At 34.3% G+C, this 24,896-nt stretch overlaps 1 protein-coding gene across 4 annotated transcripts in view; it reads right to left on the bottom strand.

Moving 5' to 3' along the window:
- LOC149778467 (retinoic acid receptor RXR-like) overlaps positions 1-24,482 on the bottom strand; it is a 129,572-nt gene extending 105,090 nt beyond the window's left edge. For all 4 annotated transcript variants that reach the window (XM_089939311.1, XM_089939314.1, XM_089939312.1 and 1 more), the window contains exon 1: positions 24,329-24,482. In XM_089939311.1, the coding sequence (XP_089795437.1) occupies positions 24,329-24,398 (70 nt within the window). In that variant the 5' untranslated portion in view covers positions 24,399-24,482. The remainder of the gene's footprint in view (positions 1-24,328) is intronic.
- Between the last annotated feature and the right edge of the window lie 414 nt (positions 24,483-24,896).

The raw sequence follows: 24,896 nt of genomic DNA, 5'->3' as shown, positions 1-24,896 counted from the left end.
ACAGTATCAATTGTATGTGTAGTTTTTGTTCATGAATTGTAATGATAATATGTAGGCAAGATATTAGATATATATATTATTTTTACGCGCGTATAAATTTTTATTTTAATACAATACGAGTGTAGATTGCATAGGATCTAAAGTAGATGTTGTCCTGTTTCTAATAATAAAACCTTCTGACAACTTCAGGGTAATTTCTCATTGGCTGGAGGGTTTAGGTCTAGAAGAATTTAAGTTATTTCCCATTGCATTAGTTAAGTTGCAAGAATAGGTATTTTGAAATAATAGATTGAGTAGTAAGATCTGTCACGTGGGATATATTGCAACATATATTTGCAATAGACATTTGAAGGTGTATATAAGGAGAGAACTGAGCAATCAGATTCATTCCTATTTCTTATTCCATATGTTGAAATCAGTCTGGAGATGTGTTTGATGTTGAGTTTAGATAATTTGAGAGGAGACATTTGTTATAATTATTCATAGGAACTATACGGTGCTCATTGGACTATATTACTATTTTGTGACTACTGCGAATTATTAAAAGGAGTTGGGGACAATGACATTTTGACACGTTAGGACTGTTGGTGGATATAAAATTTATATGGAACTTTTCATTCTTTTGGACTTTAATATTAATAAAACTTTTTCATGCTTATTTTGGATTCAACTGATAATACCGTAAGTTGCCCTCAAATGTTCATTATTAATTATATTGTTTGTTAAATTTTATAAAACTGGTTGGTTTTGCTTCTTTCTGTTATTTAGTTTATGACCATGAATCGTAACAGCGTAAGCAAACTTTTTATTATTATTTATCACCAGAGAAATAATAACATTGCTCCAGGACTAATGATTGGAGGAACAACAGCAAAAGGTCAATTATTTGTATGAAACAAACATCGATTAAATTTATTTGAATAATTAGGCATAATTGTAACTACGAAACAACTACAGAGGAAAACTGCAGAGTTTAATTCTACCAAAGCTATGTGACTTCATTATATGCACGAAAGAGAAAAACATTCGATGACTTAGTTTTTAAAATAATCTTGATGCTGAATTCGTTCCGCACTTATGGTTCTGAAATCTGTGTACCAAGACAACCAGAACTGAATGACTTCAATCAGTCATCAAATTAAAAGATAAATTACGAATACATATTCCTTTTGCGGTCGATGTTTGTTAGTATGTTTATCGTTTACAAGATTTTTACGATATACATAATAACGATTTTGACGTAAGGTAAATACAGAATTCTTCACAAGGAAGAATAAATACCACAAAGAGTTAAACACCCCAGTCACATATACTTCGAAAAAAAAATTAAATCCGAACATGCTTTACAAATATGTATATCAATACTACGTCCAAATGTGTTAATTGTAAAAGTTATCTTCATCTAATTTGATAAAAAGGTATTCAAAAAATTATATAGTAATACATTTAGACTGAATGATTTTGAAAGACAAACACGGAAGCGATGATCTTTCCAACTTGAACGACTAGAACCTCTTCATGACATGGAAATATTCATGGTTACCCTATTTAGTTAGAACAAAGAAGGTTGGACATAGCATCACGATGTACTATATTTTTTTTTAAAAATTGATGGACGATAATTATAAAATCTACAATAAACATGTAGGTGAACGTTCAGTCCACCTGAAACAAAATAAATCCAGCAGTGAAAAAATACGGAAGAAATGCACGGACTCATTAAATCTAAATTCCACTTAAGAAAAACAAAACATCCACAAACTAAACTCTTATTTTCTTAAGTAGATAATAAATTCTAACCCGATTACTTACTTGAAAAACGCGCAGAAATGTTCTCTACATACATTACTGATTTCCAACGCAAAAAATATTTAATCATTTTTGCCATATCAGTAAAGACTTCAAGCGCATCAGTAACATCAAATTCTTTAGATAACCAGCTGATCTTGTTTACACTGAAAACAAAATATGGACGACGTATATTGACATTTGATTAGCTTATACATGGAACATCATTTGATGTACTTCAGGTACCCATTTAAAGTGGTTCTATTTTATTAATAAACTCACAAGGAACTGGCGTCAAAAGGATAAATGAACAAAAGTCATGCACTGCCCAACCAACAACCACTAAAACATCTTAAAAACAAAACATTATTTCACGGCGAAGACAATAATGGCTTAAAGAGATAAGAGCATAGTGTATAAAACAAAGCTGAATGTGCAGGAAAAGAAAATATGGCTAACGGCAAATAGAAGAAAGCGAGAGAAATTTAAATGAGGAAAAACTGATCTAGTTGAATAGATTAGTCGAAGATTCAAAAAGCAAAGTCGCAAGAAAATACAGAAACAGCGTCGCGAGCAACATATACCAATTACGATTGAATAAACTCTAACGATCGTTAGGAAGAAAATCGGTGAATACAAGTTTTCTAGTGAAGTGGGGTAAGAATCAAGATAAAGAAAAACGTGTGGTGTTGGTCAGACTAGTAATTTGTGGATACTTTGTAGGTGTAATTCACTTAAACTAGTTCACACAATCCACCATGGGTTAGTGTGTACCTCAATGCAATTCACAGGAAATATAAACCAATTGTCGATGGAGGTACAGATGGCATTTAAGTATTTTACAATGTGATGGATAAGATCCTTCAACATGATGAATTAAGGATATAAATGCAGTGAAGCTGAAATATATTCTAATATATGAACGATCGCCATATTTAAGTTAAAACCAACAAATTAATTTAATGTAAGACATGGCAAAACAAAAACATACTATGTAAGTTGTAACGATCATTTGACATGTACATAAAGAGATCTTGCTTATAAACAATGGAATTTGAATAATAAATATAAAAAGACCTCACAATGCTATTCATAACTTCTTTGTTTCTGACAGCCATCAAGGAGATAGTTAGACAGGAGCCTAAATAGGAGGTAATTTTATTGTTTGGATTGATCATATTGTAAAACAATGAAAAATACATATCATTCAGGAAGGATGTCACAGTTCATAGTTCCATGAAGAAAAAAAAATAAGCTAACAATCAATCTTTGTGGGTAGCTTCAGATTAATGGAACAAGTGTTTAAAAGGGAACAAATAATTTTGACGGCGAAATGTTCGTGTAATGGATAAGATGTTTCAAAACCTACAATAGCTGAAAAAGGAACAATAAATTTTACTGCTAAAAGTTCGTGTAAAGAATGCAATGTTTCAAAACCTACATGCTAAAAAGAACCGAGAAAAGACATTTATTTTCAGGAACATAAACGAACGGTTTGTTGAAACAGTCGCCACCGATACACACATTTTATTCGCCACTAGTCAACTTGAATATACCCTAATAGTGTCTATTCAGGATGTAATGGAACACTCTGAACTAAAAATAATTAGTGATTACGTAAAGAAATACACGTTGAAGTTGTGTGATATACTTATGGAGTAATTTAAAAACGTTTATAAGAAAAGATTTAAATTTGACCGTAAATACAATGAAAATATAAACCGAAATCATTCATCACGTATCTAGAAATTAAAATACATGGCGACTGAGTGTGTGCATTAGCTGTTCATGAATTAACCATGGGAATCACAAAATGGGACATACATTAGAAATATTTTAAACGTTTGAAATAATTTTTTAAAAGCTCTAGCAAATTGCTGAAAAATAAGTGACGTTTTGATTGATGGGGGTTTTCTTTTGTCTTGGCAAAAAGTAGTCAACATACAAACAAGTTAAGCGTAAAGTACTCAGTAAAAATATTTTAAATCGTTTAAGACAGCTATTATATGCTCCCGAAAGTATTTCTTCTTTACATAAACATCAATCAATTGTGGGAACAAAACAGACACAACAAAACTATTTTTTTAAAATCCCCTATCAAAATCATCTGTATTGCACACATGGATGATCAATGGCAACGATATATTGTTGACATGAAATCATATCGCTACCAATAATAACAAGCAATGCTTAAGAAACTCTTTTGGCTAAAACAAACATAATTTCAAGCAAGATTTCAACTTTTCTTTCATAGAAATTCAACAGTTTTTTTGCCTCATGTTCTTCCTGTTATGCTTTAAAATATTATCATATATTTCGATACTTTCGACCCGTTCTGAACTCATAATTTTAACATTCCCCAGTTCATTCTAAATAATAATGTTGTCACAATAATTGCTTTCTTTCTTAATTTCCTCTCCATGTATTTTAACTGGAAATCAAAATTTTCAACTTTTATGTTTGAGGTTGTAACTTCAATAGCATCTTTCTCTCTACCAATCTCCTTTCTACTTGCGTAGTATTCGGACAACTTTTGTTCTTCGTCTTCAGGTAGAGGTTGTACTCTCTGAATATCACCATACATTGCATCTAGATTCGTTTCCAACTGCGTATAATCAACTGATTCTAAGTTGATGATTTATACTACCCACATATTGCATCTCCATTTCCTCAAGGGGTCATCTTTGCAGTGATGGTAACATAATAGGTGAATATTTATGCCGTTTCTATGACAATAGACTTTTCATATGCTCTGTTGTTTCCTCTACTCTGCGTCTAGGAGGCTTTTTAATCTATCTAAATTTCAACCATTATGGTAAATGTAGCATAATTTTATTTGCTAAATCCTCGACATTGTATTCCATTTTTTAAAAGTTTTACCGAGAATTCGCTCTATAGCACTAGCGGGTACAATTTATATCCCGAAATTCTCTGATCATTAAATTCAATGGACAACCATATCTATGTATATGGTATATACTTTTATTTCATAATTGATTTCGTTGTGTATACCTCTTGTATATTTGCTTACAAAGTCTCAGCCAACTTTGTAAACAGGATTTCTCTAAAGTCTTTCTCAATTTGAAACAAAAGTGTACAAACAAATATTTAATACAGTAAGATAAATGGAACAAGCATAGAAATAACCAGTAAAAGCTTGCATAAAAACTAATTAAAAAATCAGGGATGAGAAAAGAGAAAACAGACTTCTCAAATATTTCTCAATGATAGAGCAAACAGAGGTCCAAATCTTTTTTAAATTTGACATTTACCTCATTTTTAGATGTAGCAATTTACACTGTGAACTTTCTGATCAATAAGTTTCTTCCAATAAATAACTTGGGTATTTTCTAAACATGAACTGACAGATGATACATAACATTTAGTGGAATTAGATAGTTCACAGTATTTTCACACAGGCTTGCCCTTGCCCATTCTGTTTGATGACGTTTAAACATTTAGATTTCAGCACACAAAAAGCCAGGTCATTGTTGAAGTAAACGATTTTGAAAAATGACTGGCATCTTTAATCATTGCAATAATTGTCATCACTGGGGTAGCTGTACAGTAATCAATACAGTTATGCTGGGAAAATATATTCCTCGGGGTCATAGATGCGTACTCGTGAGACGCTATCATTTCAGACCGCAACGTATTCTAACATTCTGATATCCTATACGTAAGTGCCGATATAATTTCCAGCAAGTCTTTAAAATTATTCTGTTAAACAAGCAGTCTTGTATCCAATTCCAAGATTTAAAACCCAAATGATACATTTTCTTGTCTCTTCTTGGGTATTATGAAAATATTCCAGGATAAATACCCGCTTGTTTTGTCCAATAATGTTCTAAAACAACTGTGCATAAGCAATTAAAAAAAGAAATGTTTTAATATTAGTGTACGTTATAACGGCATTTCACCAGTAGTTCATACATATGAAATACAAAATATTCAACAAAAGAACATTAAAGTGATTATTTTTAACACTCAACTATTGAACTTTCTGCGCTTACTTTTCCATATTTTCGCCAACCTCGTCCAATTTGAGCTACACCATTTATAACATTTTTTCTTCCAAGGTCAGTATAGTGAAAGAATTTCATTTATCTTTTCCATAGTCCTTATTGGGGTTGGAGCTGAATTTCAGCTCTAGCACAGGGTCCGAAAATTGGGGTAGTGAAGAAAACAAAGATATTTAAACTGAAAGACTGTAATTAATTTTTGGCAAGGAAAAATTATATATAGTTGAGTCAAAGAAGCCGGCAAACTTCATCTTGGATGAGAGTCTTGACAGTAGTCGGAGAATTCTCCATGAACTTTTGTATCATCAGTTAAAGCGCATGGTAGATTCACAATATATTCTCCAAACGCGCGTTGCCACCATGAAGTCAAAGACCCCACATGAAATATATATGGGTGGGGGGTGGGAGGGTGTCTTCCACTTTTATACTAGACAAAACTGTTACACAATATATACATTTTGTTGGCAGATAAATATCGTAGGTGTCGAGTGAAATTACTGACAACTTATTGAAATATTGCCTTAATGAGGTAAAACTTATTTGGCCAAGGAGATTGAACAGTACGCATAGAAAAACAAATACAGAATGATACAAAACGATGAGCTATGGATAAAGGCATAGAAAAACAAATACAGATTGATACATAACGATGAGATATGGATAAAGGCATAGAAAAATAAATACAGAATGATACATAACGATGCGCTATGGATAAAGGCATAGAAAAAAATACAGAATGATACATAACGAAGAGTTATGGATAGAGGCCAACATGGAAACAGTTTCAACAGGTGGAAAGCTGGATGTTTTTTTTGTTTTGTTTTTTGTAAATCTGGAATAGCTACTGGTATAGCTGGTCCATTAACCATTCATAGGATTTACCACATCAATCAAAAGAAAGGAACTGTGTTAAAGGTTTCGAATTATAAGATTGCTCGTCAATAGATTCCTAACATGATAAAATAATAACATCAACCAACTATAAATTGAACAGTATTGATAAAGTGAAAGGCCGAGGAACCAAATATAACAATATAGGCGATGATGAATTCACTTTCATTGTTGATGAGTACAGTGTATACAATAGGATTAAAAGCACGAGGAAAATATTTAGAGAAGAAATGATAAGAAATCCTACTAAATAAATTAACAGATCAAAATAAGCGATTTGCATTTAGTCACTTTTTGAAAAGGAAATCTAATATACCATTCCAAGTGATAAAAGAAATGGTTGACTACATATTAATTACACAGTAGATTTTTCATTTGTCATTATAAAAGTTTTTGGATGAACTTATAAAATATCTTTTACCGTATTAATGAGAAGAATGAAATTATGATAGTTTTAGTTCATGAGAGTTATTATGTACACATGTGCATGAAAAGAGTCGAAGAGGCAATGACTACAAATTATGACAAGGAATAAAATGCTGACGTTGACTGTTTGAAACACAACTAAACAGTTACAATTATTCAGAGTAGCAATTACACATTATATACAAAACACAACTGCAGTTCTAAATTGTTTGAATTCGATTCGCAGAGAACATTACAACCATCTACTGAATAAGATACAGTTTTGAGGTTTTGAGTCCCAAAATAAATGTACAGAGTTTCCTAAACCAAATCAATAACACAAACATTACAACCAACATGATTTAGATCTCAGTAACTATCGTGTTGTCAATTTGCGTGACCACGAAGATTTCGCTGACGCAGAAAATAAAAAATGTGAATTTAAAAGAGCTGATAACCAGATACAACATACATTTTGTAGGAACAATTTGAAAGATATCAAGAGAGATCGAACAAATAACAATAAATGATACATTATTTAACACGGCAGTAATTAAACAGCATACAAAACCATATTCACGAAAGCAAGACCAAAAGAGTATCTTAGAAGCTCAATGCTCGTTCAAACAGAGATTAAAGACGTCATCAATGGTCATACAAAACCCTATAATCAGTAAGGAATGATCAGAAGACCTACCTAACGTTAGGCAATTTTTTCCACCAATCGAACAGGAAAAAACATCCCATCAAAATTGAGAACTGTGGCGTTGTAAAATCTCTTTTGGAGAAGTTACAGAGAGACTTGAATAACGAAGTCAAACAGAATCATCAAGAGATCAGACTTAAATGACGAAGTAAACAGAACCATCAAGAGATCAGACTTGAATGACTCTTGACAAAGTCAAACAGAACCATCAAGAGGTCAGACTTGATTGACGAAGTCAAACAGAACCATCAAGAGATCAGACTTGAATGAGTCTTGACAAAGTCAAACAGAACCATCAAGAGATCAGACTTGAATGACGAAGTCAAACAGAACCATCAAGATATCAGACTTGAATGAGTCTTGACAAATTCAAACAGAACCATCAAGAGATCAGACTTGAATGAGTCTTTACAAAGTCAAACAGAACCATCAAGAGATCAGACTTAAATGACGAAGTCAAACAGAACCATCAAGAGATCAGACTTGAATGACGAAGTCAAACAGAACCATCAAGAGATCAGACTTGAATAACGAAGTCAAACAGAACCATCAAGAGATCAGACTTGAATGAGTCTAGACAAAGTCAAACAGAACCATCAAGAGATCGGACTTGAATGCGTCTTGACAAAGTCAAACAGAACCACCAAGAGATCAGACTTAAATGACGAAGTCAAACAGAACCATCAAGAGATCAGACTTGAATGACGAAGTCAAACAGAACCATCAAGAAATCGGATCTGAATGAGTCTTGACGAAGTCAAACAGAACCATCAAGAGATCGGACTTGAATGACGAAGTCAAACAGAACCATCAAGAGATCAGACTTGAATGACGAAGTCAAACAGAACCAACAAGAGATCAGACTTGAATGCGTCTTGACAAAGTCAAACAGAACCATCAAGAGATCTGACTTGAATGAGTCTTGACAAAGTCAAACAGAACCATCAAGAGATCAGACTTGAATGACGAAGTCAAACAGAACCATCAAGAGATCAGACTTGAATGAGTCTTGACAAATTCAAACAGAACCATCAAGAGATCAGACTTGAATGAGTCTTTACAAAGTCAAACAGAACCATCAAGAGATCAGACTTAAATGACGAAGTCAAACAGAACCATCAAGAGATCAGACTTAAATGACGAAGTCAAACAGAACCATCAAGAGATCAGACTTGAATGACGAAGTCAATCAGAACCATCAAGAGATCAGACTTGAATGAGTCTTGACAAATTCAAACAGAACCATCAAGAAATCAGACTTGAATGACGAAATCAAACAGAACCATCAAGAGATCAGACTTGAATAACGAAGTTAAACAGAACCATCAAGAGATTAGACTTGAATAACGAAGTCAAACAGAACCATCAAGAGTTCAGACTTGAATGACGAAGTAAAACAGAACCATCAAGAGATCAGACTTGAATAACGAAGTCAAACAGAACCATCAAGAGATCAGACTTGAATGAGTCTTGACAAAGTCAAACAGAACCATCAAGAGATCGGACTTGAATGAGTCTTGACAAAGTCAAACAGAACCACCAAGAGATCAGACTTAAATGACGAAGTCGAACACAATCATCAAGAGATCAGACTTGAATGACGAAGTCAAACAGAACCATCAAGAAATCGGATCTGAATGAGTCTTGACGAAGTCAAACAGAACCATCAAGAGATCGGACTTGAATGAGTCTTGACAAAGTCAAACAGAACCATCAAGTGATCAGACTTGAATGACGAAGTCAAACAGAACCATCAAGAGATCAGACTTGAATGACGAAGTCAAACAGAACCATCAAGAGATCAGACTTGAATGAGTCTTTACAAAGTCAAACAGAACCATCAAGAGATCGGACTTGAATGCGTCTTGACAAAGTCAAACAGAACCACCAAGAGATCAGACTTAAATGACGAAGTCAAACAGAACCATCAAGAGATCAGACTTGAATGACGAAGTCAAACAGAACCATCAAGAGATCGGACTTGAATGAGTCTTGACGAAGTCAAACAGAACCATCAAGAGATCGGACTTGAATGACGAAGTCAAACAGAACCATCAAGAGATCAGACTTGAATGACGAAGTCAAACAGAACCATCAAGAGATCAGACTTGAATGCGTCTTGACAAATTCAAACAGAACCATCAAGAGATCAGACTTGAATGAGTCTTGACAAAGTCAAACAGAACCATCAAGAGATCTGACTTGAATGAGTCTTGACAAAGTCAAACAGAACCATCAAGAGATCAGACTTGAATGACGAAGTCAAACAGAACCATCAAGAGATCAGACTTGAATGAGTCTTGACAAAGTCAAACAGAACCATCAAGAGATCTGACTTGAATGAGTCTTGACAAAGTCAAACAGAACCATCAAGAGATCAGACTTGAATAACGAAGTCAAACAGAACCATCAAGAGTTCAGACTTGAATGACGAAGTCAAACAGAACCATCAAGAGATCAGACTTGAATAACGAAGTCAAACAGAACCATCAAGAGATCAGACTTGAATAAGTCTTGACAAAGTCAAACAGAACCATCAAGAGATCGGACTTAAAAGACGAAGTCAAACAGAACCATCAAGAGATCAGACTTGAATGACGAAGTCAAACAGAACCATCAAGAAATCGGATCTGAATGAGTCTTGACGAAGTCAAACAGAACCATCAAGAGATCGGACTTGAATGAGTCTTGACAAAGTCAAACAGAACCATCAAGAGATCAGACTTGAATGACGAAGTCAAACAGAACCATCAAGAGATCAGACTTGAATGAGTCTTGACAAATTCAAACAGAACCAACAAGAGATCAGACTTGAATGAGTCTTTACAAAGTCAAACAGAACCATCAAGAGATCAGACTTGAATAACGAAGTTAAACAGAACCATCAAGAGATCAGACTTGAATAACGAAGTCAAACAGAACCATCAAGAGATCAGACTTGAATAACGAAGTCAAACAGAACCATCAAGAGATCAGACTTGAATGAGTCTTGACAAAGTCAAACAGAACCATCAAGAGATCAGACTTGAATGAGTCTTGACAAAGTCAAACAGAACCACCAAGAGATCAGACTTAAATGACGAAGTCAAACAGAACCATCACGAGATCAGACTTGAATGACGAAGTCAAACAGAACCATCAAAAGATCAGATTTGAATGAGTCTTGATAAAGTCAAACAGAACCATCAAGAGATCGGACTTGAATGAGTCTTGACAAAGTCAAACAGAACCATCAAGAGATCAGACTTGAATGACGAAGTCAAACAGAACCATCAAAAGATCAGATTTGAATGAGTCTTGATAAAGTCAAACAGAACCATCAAGAGATCGGACTTGAATGAGTCTTGACAAAGTCAAACAGAACCATCAAGAGATCAGACTTGAATGCGAAGTCAAACAGAACCATCAAGAGATCAGACTTGAATGACGAAGTCAAACAAAACCATCAAGAGATCAGACTTGAATGAGTCTTGACAAATTCAAACATAACCATCAAGAGATCAGAATGCTACTGAATGACGTTACGACACAAATACAGCCCTAATGGCAAGTTTACAGCTACATGTAATAGTGTGTGTGTGTGTGTGTGTGTGTGTGTGTGTGTAAGATTATGATTTTTAACGTAGCTTTGACAATGTTTCAGTCATATCGCTACGATGTCTGCAGTGTAGCAGTTTATAGTGATGTCTAGCACTGAGGCATCATGCTGAAGACATGTAATATTTACGGTTTTAACTAAGCTCCGTCACGTTTTCTTGAATACAAGTTACACACAATAGATAGAGTAGATCACTGTGTCATTGTCATCAAGATCTCAGAGTTATTACGACTTTGTCAGCTTAAATACTTAACGCTAAGTATGGGACTTTTTTCAATTTCCTTGCATTAGAGGCACACAGTAAATATTTTAGGCTTATTTAAACATAAGGCATATACTGGTGTCTAATCATTACAGCGTAATGTTATCTTATGAGACGAATACCAGTGCCTAATCCTTACAGCATAATGTTACCTTATGAGACGAATACCAGCGCCTAATCCTTACAGCATAATCTTATCTTATGAGACATATATCGGTGCCTAATCTTTACAGAGTAATGCTATATTATGCGACAAATACCAGTGCCTAATCCTTACAGAGTAATGCTATCTTATGCAACATATACCAGTGCCTTATCTTTACAGCGTAATGCTATCTTATGAGACGTATACCAGTGCCTTATCTTTACAGCGTAATGCTATCTTATGAGACGTATACCTGTGCCTAATCTTTACAGAGTAATGCTATCTTATGCGACAAATACTAGTGCCTAATCCTTACAGCGTAATGTTATCTTATGAGACAAATACCAGTGCCTAATCCTTACAGCGTAATGTTATCTTATGAGACATATACCGGTGCCTAATCTTTACAGAGTAATGTTATCTTATGAGACATATACCGGTGCCTAATCTTTACAGAGTAATGCTATATTATGAGACATATACCTGTGCCTAATCTTTACAGAGTAATGCTATCATATGAGATATATACCTGTGCCTAATCTTTACAGAGTAATGCTATCTTATGAGATATATACCGGTGCCTAATCTTTACAGAGTAATGTTATCTTATGAGACATACCTGTGCCTGATCTTTACAGAGTAATGCTATCTTATGAGACATATGCCGGTGCCTAATATTTACAGAGTAATGTTATCTTATGAGACATATACCAGTGCCTAATCTTTACAGCGTAATGTTATCTTATGCGACATATACCTGTGCCTAATCTTTACAGCGTAATGCTATCTTATGCGACATATACCTGTGCCTAATCTTTACAGAGTAATGCTATATTATGCGACAAATACTAGTGCCTAATCCTTACAGCGTAATGTTATCTTATGAGACATGTACCTTTGCCTAATCCTTACAGCATAATGCTATATTGAAGATAACAACATTGGTCATTGAAAAGAAAGGGAAGTTATTCTGTCAGAATGTAAAATAAACACTGGCAACATTGTGAAAATTTCCTAATCTCAAATACTGCAAATTACCACAGCATTGTTATGACTGAAGTGGTAAGCGGTTGAGCATTTGCAGGAAACAACTATCTATCCGATGTATTTCATCCTAATGGATCAGATAAGAAACAAAGTAGACAACAAATGCCTAAACCATATTTTTGAAAAAGTGATCTCTTGTTGTTTTGGGATGTATTTTTATGGAATAGTAAGGTAAGTGGCCTCGTGATCACAAACACATCTTGGCGGTGTTTCATTGGTTGGTTTTACATAATATGACGATAAAGCAGTCATTGAATTACTTTATTTTGTTTGTTAAACATATGAAATAGCTCACATGAAAAGACAATCAAACTATTTTAGTCAGTGTCCATGTACTTCATATATTACCTACTCTAAGGATATTTAAATCAAGACATGAAAACGCGTATCTCCTGATCAAATATACATCAGGACGATAAAAAGGCGTGATCTTATCTGCTCATGACGATCACAGATGTTTAGTAGACGATGTAAGCACTAAGGATATTTAAGCAATAAATAATATATTACAAGATTATTATTTCTCTTTAAAAAAAACAAATGTTGTTGGGATGGAATAAATTTAGTAACAAAAATATATATATAACAGTAATCATGAAAAAGACACCAGTCACTGATTTTGAACGTTTCTGAATTAGAGAAATGTAACAATAAAAGAAAAGCTTAATACAAAATCATGACTTTTTGTTATAAACCATGGGGAGTTTCAATACAAAATCATGGGAAAGTTCTAATACAAAATCATGAGGAATTTTAATATAAAAAATCATGAGGATTTTTATTATAAAATGAGGAATTTTAATACAAGATCATGAGGAAATTTGCTATACCATTTTTATTTAGACACCCGCATAAAGTTTAAAAAATTATGTTCTTGCTCGCAAGGGACACCTCGTCACCGAAGAAGGATGAAAGAATTTTTAAAAGAGTTTAAAGAATTAATGAAGCTGTGGTTTGAGGTCCAGTGGACATAAAACATAATAAACACCGACTTCGGATTTTCCTGTCTTTCAATGCAAAAAAATCTCTACAAGATTCGGAATGAGATTGAAGGCAACGAGACTTGTATTAACCAGTAAATGACTGGTGAAGAAACGCTAGAACGGAGTCTAGTATATATATACAAGATCTACTCCTGGTACACAACTTAAAATATATTCATTAATGGCACACAAAGCTTCATTTTATGAGCAGGTGAGTCGATACACGAAACTACTGTAAAATCTTGCATATGTGTTAAGAGTTTAGCAGATGACATAACGAAATAATTAAATAATTAGACCACAACATTGTCCAAAAGCCAAACCAGTCATATAACCGAGTGACAATGTAACAAGATAACCGGGTGGGATATTTCGGATTGACAACAGAACACGTTTTGACGACACACACACACACACACACACACACACACATATATATATATATATATATATATATATATATATATATATATATATATATATATATATATATATATATATATATATATATATATATATATATATGGTTTAATGTGGTGATTTATATGAGCAGTAGATTATGGAGATGTGTGCGTATTTATAATCCAAATATTGGATTTATTTAACATAAAACGCACAGATTCAAAGATGGAAATAAAAATACGAATAAATTAGTTCAGTAACACAAAAAAAAACAAACAGGATAAATGATTCACAAATGATTCAATAATGGAAAGATGAATATAGTTCACTCAAATAGTAAACGATGTAAGCTTTTTACTCATAGTAAAAATGTATTCGCTCAGGTAGCGAAATTATGTTGCTAAACACAAGAACGGATATACCATCTATCTTTCCAGTCCTGAATGATACACTGCGTCTTACTAACCCAAAATTAGCATACAGCTAATAAAATACATGTATGGAGATACACTCCGTTACCCGTGCACCATATCCGCTCCACAGCTCCTACGAATCAATTTCACAACTGCCACAGACTCCGGACCCTCGGAATACTATGATCACTCGGAACATTAGACCCTCCGGACACTCCAAATATTAGACCCTCCGGACACCCTGGTCCTTTGACTTACGTACTAGTATTATAAGATATAAATAACCCTGTGTACTATACAGGACAACTCAGTGATACAATTTGTACTTCATTTCGCAACAGAAAAATGTATACTTAATACGGAGTTAAATCTGTAAGAGCTTGGGTCTAGCATAAAAAAATAATTCACACTAATATAGATAAATTAAAAGGAGTGAAACGCAAGGAATTTGGTGGCTTGATTTTCCGTATCAAATATACCTTGGAATTCTTTCATCATTCGACTTTTTTAAAATAAATATTCCTTTGTGTTCTTGCGCTTGTTCTAGCTTTGTCGAGTATCATTGCTATGCGTATGTATCCTGTTATGTAGTCTGAATGAACATCGATTGACTGATCGATTGATTGATTAATTGATTTGGTTGGGTCTCCCGCATTGTAGCAAGTCATGGGCGACAATCCACCACGCACCTTTAGGTCTTACGAAATAATTTCACGTAGACCTAATAAGCCCGGTATTGAAACGTTCAAACAGGAACCAAATCTGTAATTTGGTTTACAATTACTTTGAGTTAGGCTGGAAAAAAGTATTGGTTTGTTTGGCAACTACCTTTATTTATGTCTTCTACATATATACAATCTCCAAATAGTGATAGTTGAGGTTATTGGGAAGCATGCTAGTTTGTTATAATATCATGGAAATTCAATCAACCACACATATGGCCCATAACGTGGAAATGTTTAATAGCCCATGATTGTCGGAAATTATCACTACAAAAAAGGGGTGGGGCAGTTTGTGTTCAGTGCTGTGTTGTTGATGATGTATTTTTGTATATGCATACTAATGAAAAACGAGAAATTCTCAGCACATGCAGCGACGGGCGACAAAAGAGAGCTGCGGATTGTCGCCAGTGGTTTGGGACAATAGGTCGGTCTTCCGGTACTTGAATGGAAATTTTAAACCAATCATAGCATGGAACGTCAAGCTGTCAAATCGGCCTGTACTTAACGTTTGTTTGAGTGACACAGGCAAGGGAATATCATTAGCAGAAAACCACTCTCTCTCTTTCTCTCTCTCTCTCTCTCACACACACACACACACACACGGACACAAAAAAGGTTTTTGATAGAGACTGACGTACAAGATTGCATAAATTTAAGTCTACTAAAAATCGAAACAAAACATATCTCAATTATTTTGGATATATACTTTGGGTAATAGTTGCCTGAACCTGAAATAGAGTTCTCAGACGATTAACAAATACTAACATGACTCTCTCTCTCTCTCTCTCTCTCTCTATCTCTATCTCTCTCATGATAACAGTATTTACATTTACATAGGTACCACATGTGTGTGTGTGTGTGTGTGTGTGTGTGATTTGGATTGTTAACGTAGCTTTAACAATTTTTCAGTCATATCGCTACGATGTCTGCAGTGTGGCAGTTTATAGTGATGTCTAGCACTGGGGCATCATGCCGCCGACATGTAACATGATGTCCCACCCAGTCACATTATCCTGACACCAGGCCGACCAGTCCTAACACTAACCTCTTGATGCTGAGCGCCAAGCGAGGCAACTGTATGTACCAATTTTATAAGTCTTTGGTATGACTCGGCCGGAGATCGAACCCACGACCTCCCGCATCCGAGGCGGACGCTCTAACCACTAGGCCACCGGAGCGGTATGGTACTACAGATACTAAAAAGTATACATGCTCAACCGAACTTCACCAATACAGCAAAGTTAATACCTGAAGGAAAGAAGTCAAAAAAGATCTGTTACAGCTGCTCCTTATAATGTAATTGTTATGTACCACATGGAATTTCATTCAATGACCGTTACAACTGGTCGTTACAGTGTAATTCTTATGTGCCACAAGGAATTTCATTCAATGACCGTTACAACTGGTCGTTACAACGTAATTCTTATGTGCCACATGAGAACTTGTGGCAATTACAGTTGCAAGGCATATTCTAAACTCATCGGAGTAGCAGACGATTCTACCGCCCTAGCAACACATAATTCTTGGTGCCCCCAGTCCTACAATGTAATATCAGTGGAGGCGTCTTGAACTGTAGGACTATGTGCCCTCTTTTCAACAACAACAACAACACCAACAATAATAATAATAATAATAATAATAAACAACGGTTGTTTGCTGAGAAATTAAGGTCCTCACCTAGACTGGGTCTATCCTTTCTGGTGTTTCTTGGGCTGTTCGTGGATTTATTTAGTAGCCCACTATGGTTCACTGCCTTCTCTTCGTTCTTCGTTTCACAATAGCAGGGAACATACGTAAAGCTTTTCGGACGGTTAACAGTGTTCTGCTAAACCCTTGTTTTAATAAAGCATTGCCATTTTCAAACAGACAGATAGTTCTCTCTATATTCTGCTTAAACTAAAGCAATAACTTGGTATCCGTTCTGAAAAATTTCGATATGTAGAATGCAAATGAAACCAATGAACATTTTCCCGATAATGATTTTTTTTGCATAGGAAAATGTTGCCAGAAATACATGTACCAGTCACATTATAGCCTTGCCTTACATCGATTAAGCCTAAATAATGTTACCGTTCAAATTACTTCATACTTTGTCTTTAAACGGATGTTGGGGATGAGTATTGAATGTGCACGGAAGTGTTTATCTTTGAGGCCTAAGGCAACGTATACACGAAATCGACTTCCGGCCTGGTGTATTTTGTACCCGAGATCGATAGCCTTCAATCATTTATCGGTACTTTTAAATATGTCATCCGCTATAATTTACAGCTTAGAGTTTGTAACAATTAGTAAATTATAGTTTTGACAATCACTTCTGCAACTCCCACCCCCTCTCCGCTGATTCACAGAACTATGACCTTAACCTTTGATCCTTTTATAATAATAATAATAATAATAATAATAATAATAATAATAAGTGTTTATTTGTGATACAGCCACGAGCCCATGATGCAACAAAAGAACATCGTATTGATTGAAAGTGTTATACATAAAAGTAATCATTATTGCATTTTTCGACTATATATATATATATATATATATATATATATATATATATATATATATATATATATATATATATATATATTACACAGTAATCACACAGTCTAGTTTAAAGACAACCATAAAGCCTGCAGTCCTATGTAGCGGAGGTCGATGATAAAACGGTTTCTCTAGACTTTAGGGCTTTTACAGTAAACCTTGCTAAATTAGTCATCAGAATCGTACTAGTATAAAAGTTCTAAATTTTTCTAAAGTTTGATTTCTATATACAAAGATGGGTAAATATTTTCCTCAGAATTCTCCATACAGCGGACAAGCAGTAATAAAATGGAATTAATTTTCGACATTACCGTTGCAAATCTGACAGTCTTTCTTCATAACGAATATTTTCATCTTCCTGTGCAACCTCTGGTTGGCAAGTTCCCCACTCGAAACAAGGTGTTTATATAACATCAATCGCTATATCCTAGCAATTCTAGACATCTTTGACAAGTGAATTCTACTCTCAATGACCTATGGAAACGTAGTCTTTCCACTGACTTAATCTCATCCTTCAGCTTTTGACCGAAAGTAGCTTCCATCTCTGATGGAACAATCTAAGAAATGTATTTTCATCATTTACCCCCTGAGCACACCAAACATTGCAAAATCCAAACGTAACTACGAGCTTTTTAACATCTTTAGCCCAGCATCACAATTTTCCCACCATCTTAATTGTAACATTATTTAGCATATCTTTCTTCTGGCAGTTTTAAAATTGTTAGCCAATATTTCAAAATACGTGTATATCTTATACTCTTCATACTGATTCTTCTCAATTCATTGTGTACGAATGCATTTGGAGTAGACAGATATACCAAGAATATATTTACAAAATGACAAATGAACTTTTTCAATATCATTGGCGTCATAAAACCCCCAAACCTCAGCTCCTTACTTAAGGATGGGATTACGGATCAGAGATATCTTTGAGTCAAGCAAGCAAAGCAATCCAGGTACGGGTAATTTGCCAAATTTTGAAAGACGTTTTTGCTTCAAAAAATGCATAGCCTTCAGCGCTTGCAAGGATAGACTTTTCTGGCATGTATCCGGAATCCTATACACTTATAATATATTTCAGTCTTTAGCTCTGCAGGACCATAGCACCAATTTTCGCAACTTCTGAGAATAGCCATCTCATTCTAATTTCTACTTTAGGCAATAAGTATGCAGTCTGTCGAGCATATTTTGCAACTGGTTGGCGGTGTCAGAAAAGACAATTAATTCATCTGTACACAAAAGTAAAAATAATTATAAGGTTTCTTTAAGCCAAAATGGCTTCAGATCGTTCAAAAATAAGGTAAAGAATAAAGGAGATAGAACACAACCTTGGTAATAGGATTATTGGGCTTAACACGTGCTTTTACATCATTACAAATTGCCCTAATGATTCTTAACATTTTTCCACTAATATTTTCACTAACTAGCTTTTGGTACAGTAAAATATCTCTACCCGACCAAAGCTTTTTTCCTATTTTAAAAATACTGCATAGAATCTACCACCACGTTGTCTTAAATAATTACAAATTAATGTATATAATATAAATACATTATATGCTTTAGAGTAACTCTTTCTAAGCCCGGTTGGTTCTTCACATGTGATTCTTTTTCGTCCACTCATTCATTTATCGTATTATTTAAAATCGAATGTAAAAACTTTGCTTAATACGTAGTAGACAAATGCCTCTTTAATCGGAGGGTTCATCTGCACCCCCTTTCTTTAAAATTGGTATAATGATAGCCGTTCACAAAGTTCTGGAAAAAAATATCAAACATCGAATAGTTTATTAAATAATATTGTTGAAATTGGTGCAGTTATGCTGCCCATACATATAAAGAATATATTTATGCCCATATATTCCCCCCAGCTTTGTCACGTTTCAATTTATTCAATGACAGGCGCACCTCTTCTTCTGTTACAGATCTATCTAGAGTGTCACGACCTCGTTCATTGTATTCATTTTCATGTATCAGGTCATGAAAACGGGAAAACTTGAATATTTCTGAAAAAATATTAACACCAAACTGCAGACGTGATACTGCTTTGTGCGCCAGCACTCGGATTCTTTCCAAGGTGCCAACCGTTGCGTAATTTTAGAGTATAATGCAGATAAAAGGCTATTTTATTGTTTTAATTCATATTGCTTTTGCTTGCTTTTTGCAAGAGATTTATACATATTTCTATAAAATTTATAATCTTCAAGTACTTCAAATGTGCCTTTTAATCTGAACTGTTTTAGATATCGTAAGGCTTTGCTTTTAGAGATCATGCAGTCTCTTTCAAACCAAGACAGACTGAAGTTTTCTTGGAGATGTCGCAGCTAGGTTTTGCTTTCTACCTACTGTCTTCATTAGGTTTGTGGTAAATAGCAGTAATTGTGCTGATGCATTCACGAGTTTGTTATTGGCGATATCATTTCAAACCTTATCCACATTTTCAGATAATAGATCTTTGCAATTTCGGATAAAAGACAGACCTTCTTTGTTCCATACGTATTTATCCTTTTCGATACGTCCAGAGTCACTCAAACTTTTTTTCAAGCTTGCCCATGTAGTCAAGGGAAAATACAATGGGCATATGTAAAGATTCCATACTATCATCTATGTAAAAGGAAAATATTTTTTAAATACATACGTCAGCTAAAACGATCTATTGCCTAGGCCGAGTTACCATGGATACATGTAAATATCCCTATGCCATATATAATCCATATCTACCATTGGCGATCCTTAACCCAGTCATCTGACAGTTGTATACGTTTTTCTCCATAGTGATTTATCTCCCTTACGTCTTGATTTAATAATAATAATAATAATTTGTTTTAAGAGGACAATATACTTAGCATTAAAGCTAATATCCCATATGGCTGTCATAAAACTAGGTACGTATATACATCTGTTAAAACTCGCAGTTTAACTTAAAACAATGACAAAAAGACATGTGAAATAATAGATGATGATATCATTAATTTAAAACAATAAAACAATAAAAAGAAGAAAATACGTGTATACGATAAAACTGGAATACACGTCTGGAAATCGAGCCATTGGTATTACTTGCAATCTTACCTGTGAAACTATGAAGTAAGTCAACAAACCATTGTTAGACTCAGACAGTGTATGCATGTATGTATGTATGTATGTATGTATGTATGTATGTATGTATGTATGTATGTATGTATGTATGTATCATTTGCATTTTGTGATTGACCTTTAGAACATGATTTACATATTAAAAATTTGTAGGGTAGGAGTTGGGACTACCTGACTAATTTTGGGATATTTTTTAAAAAAAAGTGTAAACAACATATTTCATAGCTAATATGTGTCAATAATCTTAGATTGTAATTAAAGACCATTAGTACGTGAAGATAAAAAAAAATAGTTAAAGATACTGAGTTTAAGGTCTTTTAATATGCAAATCATGTTTCAGATTCTGGAAGCAAGTTGTTGTCGAGTTTAACGGGAAAATGACATTTATCCTGGTTATGTTATTGTGTCTTAGCTTTTCATATAAATTAAATTTACTTCAGAATTACTCATTCCTATCAGTCTTTAGAAGAATCAGTTTTAGTCAAGTCTCAGTTATATTTGAGAGGATTTACTTATTTAAATTATTCATGGAATTACAAAAGGCCCTTTGACTTTAGGACTAAATGACCATTTTGGGATTAATGTGAATTTATTTAGAGATATTTTGGATTATATCATCGTAATACATCAAGACTGTTAATACATCAACACTATTCCAGACTATTTGTAAATCAGCACATTTAAAATTGGAATTCATCCGGAATACCACTGGAATTCTTTCGTAATACTCTATACTTTTGGAATAATACATCTTATCTTTATATCCCAGGATAAAGTGCAAGTTATTCAAAACGTTTGATCAAGCAACCTACTCTGAACCCAAAGTTATTCTGCAAAACCCATTTGTTTTTACCTCAAAATGTCCACGACTTTTGACCGTTTAACCCCAAAATAAAAAGGTCTCTGTTATAACTTATATGCAAACTCGCAAAAAAAGTTGGTTGTCTGCAAAACACCATTTTTCTTTTTTCAGTTATGCTGACTTTGATCTTTGACTCCAAAATTAGCGGGCTTCTTTTTTAAACAACGTGTAGTCAATCCACTAACTTTGATGAAAGTACATTATTGATAACTAGAATGGTTGTTGCAGAAGCCATTTTTCTCTTTTCAGCCACAGTGACCTTGCCCACAATTTTCTTACCTCAAGTGAAAGCCATCAACACAGACTGAAAACAGTCGATGGTAATGAACTCCAATTATTCTAACCTTTAACCTTTCAACCTCTAAATCGATAGGTTTCTCGCCTTACCCCAAATTCAAAATATCTACAAAGTTTTATAACAGCAGATGGGGAAAATGGAGTTTTGACTTTTAGTTAAAATATCCTTGACCTTTGATCTTTTGACCCCGAAATTGACAGGCTTGTTGCTTACCCCAAGTATAAGAAATGAACAAAGACTGGTTCAGCTGTGTGATGCTGAACTAATCTTATTGTGCGGATACTATGTTTTCTTCTTTCAGTTTGTACCCTTGACCTTTGACCAAAAACACAAGGCCGTTTCCATACCCTAAGAGCAATCCATTCACGAAGTTCAATAGCTGTAGATGGTGGAGAACAGACATATTGTTCGAAAAGGAAATTTGTGACAGACAGACGGGCGGACATCATAACATAAACAGTTACAGAACGTCCCTCGATGGTTCTAGTTAATCAAATTCTTCGTTAGGGGAGGAAAACATTTTTATATAAAATAACAACAGAAGCACACAAAAAAAGCCCAAGAAAATACCAAAGCTATTTATAAATACGTGTCGAAATGGCACAGGAAGTCAATAAAAGAAAGAAATTTTTTAAAAAAGGAAATCAATCATACAAAATTTTATAGTCAAAATAAAAGAATTTTTGACAAAATAATAATAATTGAATGGGGTGATCGGGGTAAATGTGTTTTCTGGGAAAGGAAACCTAATTGTTTTGACCTGATTCCAGGTTGAAGACAAGGAATGGAAACCATTCGTTGCGAAAATTAACGCACGACGAACATAAACAATAATATACACTAACAATTATAACCTGTAAAAGCTGCATGTGGAGACGTTGGAGGAGGAAATCTGCCATGAGGATTCTTTAGTGAGATATTTAAAATTGAATAAGTAAATATTAGATGACTAAATAATAATAATAATAATAATAATAAGAAGAAGAAGAAGAAGAAGACGTTTTTGATTTACAAGGGTACAAACTGTCACGAGGATTTACATACGAGTCATAAAATGATTACTGACAATAATAATACTGCGATGGCAAAGTGAGTTCTCGGCTGGAGGATTTGGTATGGTTCAAGATGTGTCTTTTTTATTGGTCCACCCCGAGCTAAACTCCATCGGTTGCATCTGTTGAGTGCAAACGCTGAGAGTGGGGAAATAAACAGCTATTCATTCTTCATAAATTAATACCTGTACAATAATATCAAGTATTAGAACTGGAGGGGATTTTTCTCATCAGTTTGATTTAAACATGACTGGTCGATTCGGAGGTTAAAAATTGCTTTAAACTCTATGAAGAACAGTCCTTGCTATAATATTACATGTGCGTATGGATATGATGCATATATACGTCCCACTACTTCATTTTGTAAGTTTGACACAACGTGTGTGTGTGCATGTGTGTGTGTGTGTGTGAGAGAGAGAGAGAGAGAGAGAAGGAGATGGCCATGTTCTTATACCTCTAGGCACCGTATGGAATGTATACGTAACACGTCAAACTTAATCTCGCATATGCGAGAACGCATGCGTTCTTACAGCTTACACTGCATTGCTATTTCATGTCAAATACAGTTCATACGCTGATAAATTCCGTATAATTTAACAACAAAATAATTTGGTTTCTTTATTACCACAGGTGCGATAAGACCTGCTTTACTGTCTGATGTTTCTTTCTTTTTTATTTATAACCATATCCCCGTTTCATATTAAATAAATGATCTGATACAAACATGAATTACAGCATATGAATTTACATAACTGTTATCAGTAATGGAAATATATATTTTAAATAATAAATTCCATTACTTCCGTAACATCGACCATAAGTCTACGTCATTCTAAATGAATATGTTGACCTAATTATCGCAATTAGGTACAAATTGGCTGTTTCGTATTTGTATTCTCTATGGTGCAAAGTTCCCGCTGATACAGTATAGCACTGTATTGTCTGTTTATAAACCCGCCCGTTCTTAATGACCCCCTATTGATCTAGGCCATTTATCCACAAGGGATTAAGACAAATAATAATAATAATAATAAAACAAATACAAATTGCTGATAAAGTCATATTAACGTGTATTATAAATAATCTTAAGAAACTTACCGGATATTGGGGGTATCCATAGGCCAAAAATACTACTCTCGGTTTCCGCAGGCTTAAAGTTCGCAACCATTACTTTAGCTATCTGTGTGTTACATGAGTGCACTTTGCTAACAGAATAAACTAGACTTGACTCGGCACCGGTATAATCCTGTGCGCCGATTGGTCAATACGAGCTGTGGGTTATGCGGTACAGTATCTGACTTAGTCAGGTCAATTCAACTCCATCCAAGGTTACTAAAGCGTGACAAGAATGATTCATATTACCGTTTAGCTAAATAGCTGTTTTCATAATAACAACATAGATATTTACTTTGCATGGATACAATATCAGATGCATTGAAGAACGCGGTATAATAAATATGTAGCGTTGGCACTAAGTTGAGAGGGGAAACAGAATAATCATCGTTTTTGACAGCTTATCATATTGCAAAGTTGATTAGGAAAGCTAAGAAAAACTACGCAGATGCTTCCCAAAAAAGAAACGTGCCAACCGTACTGGATTACCTTTCTGAATGTGTTACATCGGCTTACTCGCTAAAAAATACTTCGCGTATTTCTGTGCCATTTG

The sequence above is a fragment of the Sinohyriopsis cumingii genome, chromosome 17 (genome assembly GCF_028554795.1).
Source record: "Sinohyriopsis cumingii isolate HCF-2022 chromosome 17, ASM2855479v2, whole genome shotgun sequence".
Classification (NCBI taxonomy): domain Eukaryota; kingdom Metazoa; phylum Mollusca; class Bivalvia; order Unionida; family Unionidae; genus Sinohyriopsis; species Sinohyriopsis cumingii.
This window is presented reverse-complemented; position numbering and strand designations above follow the sequence as displayed.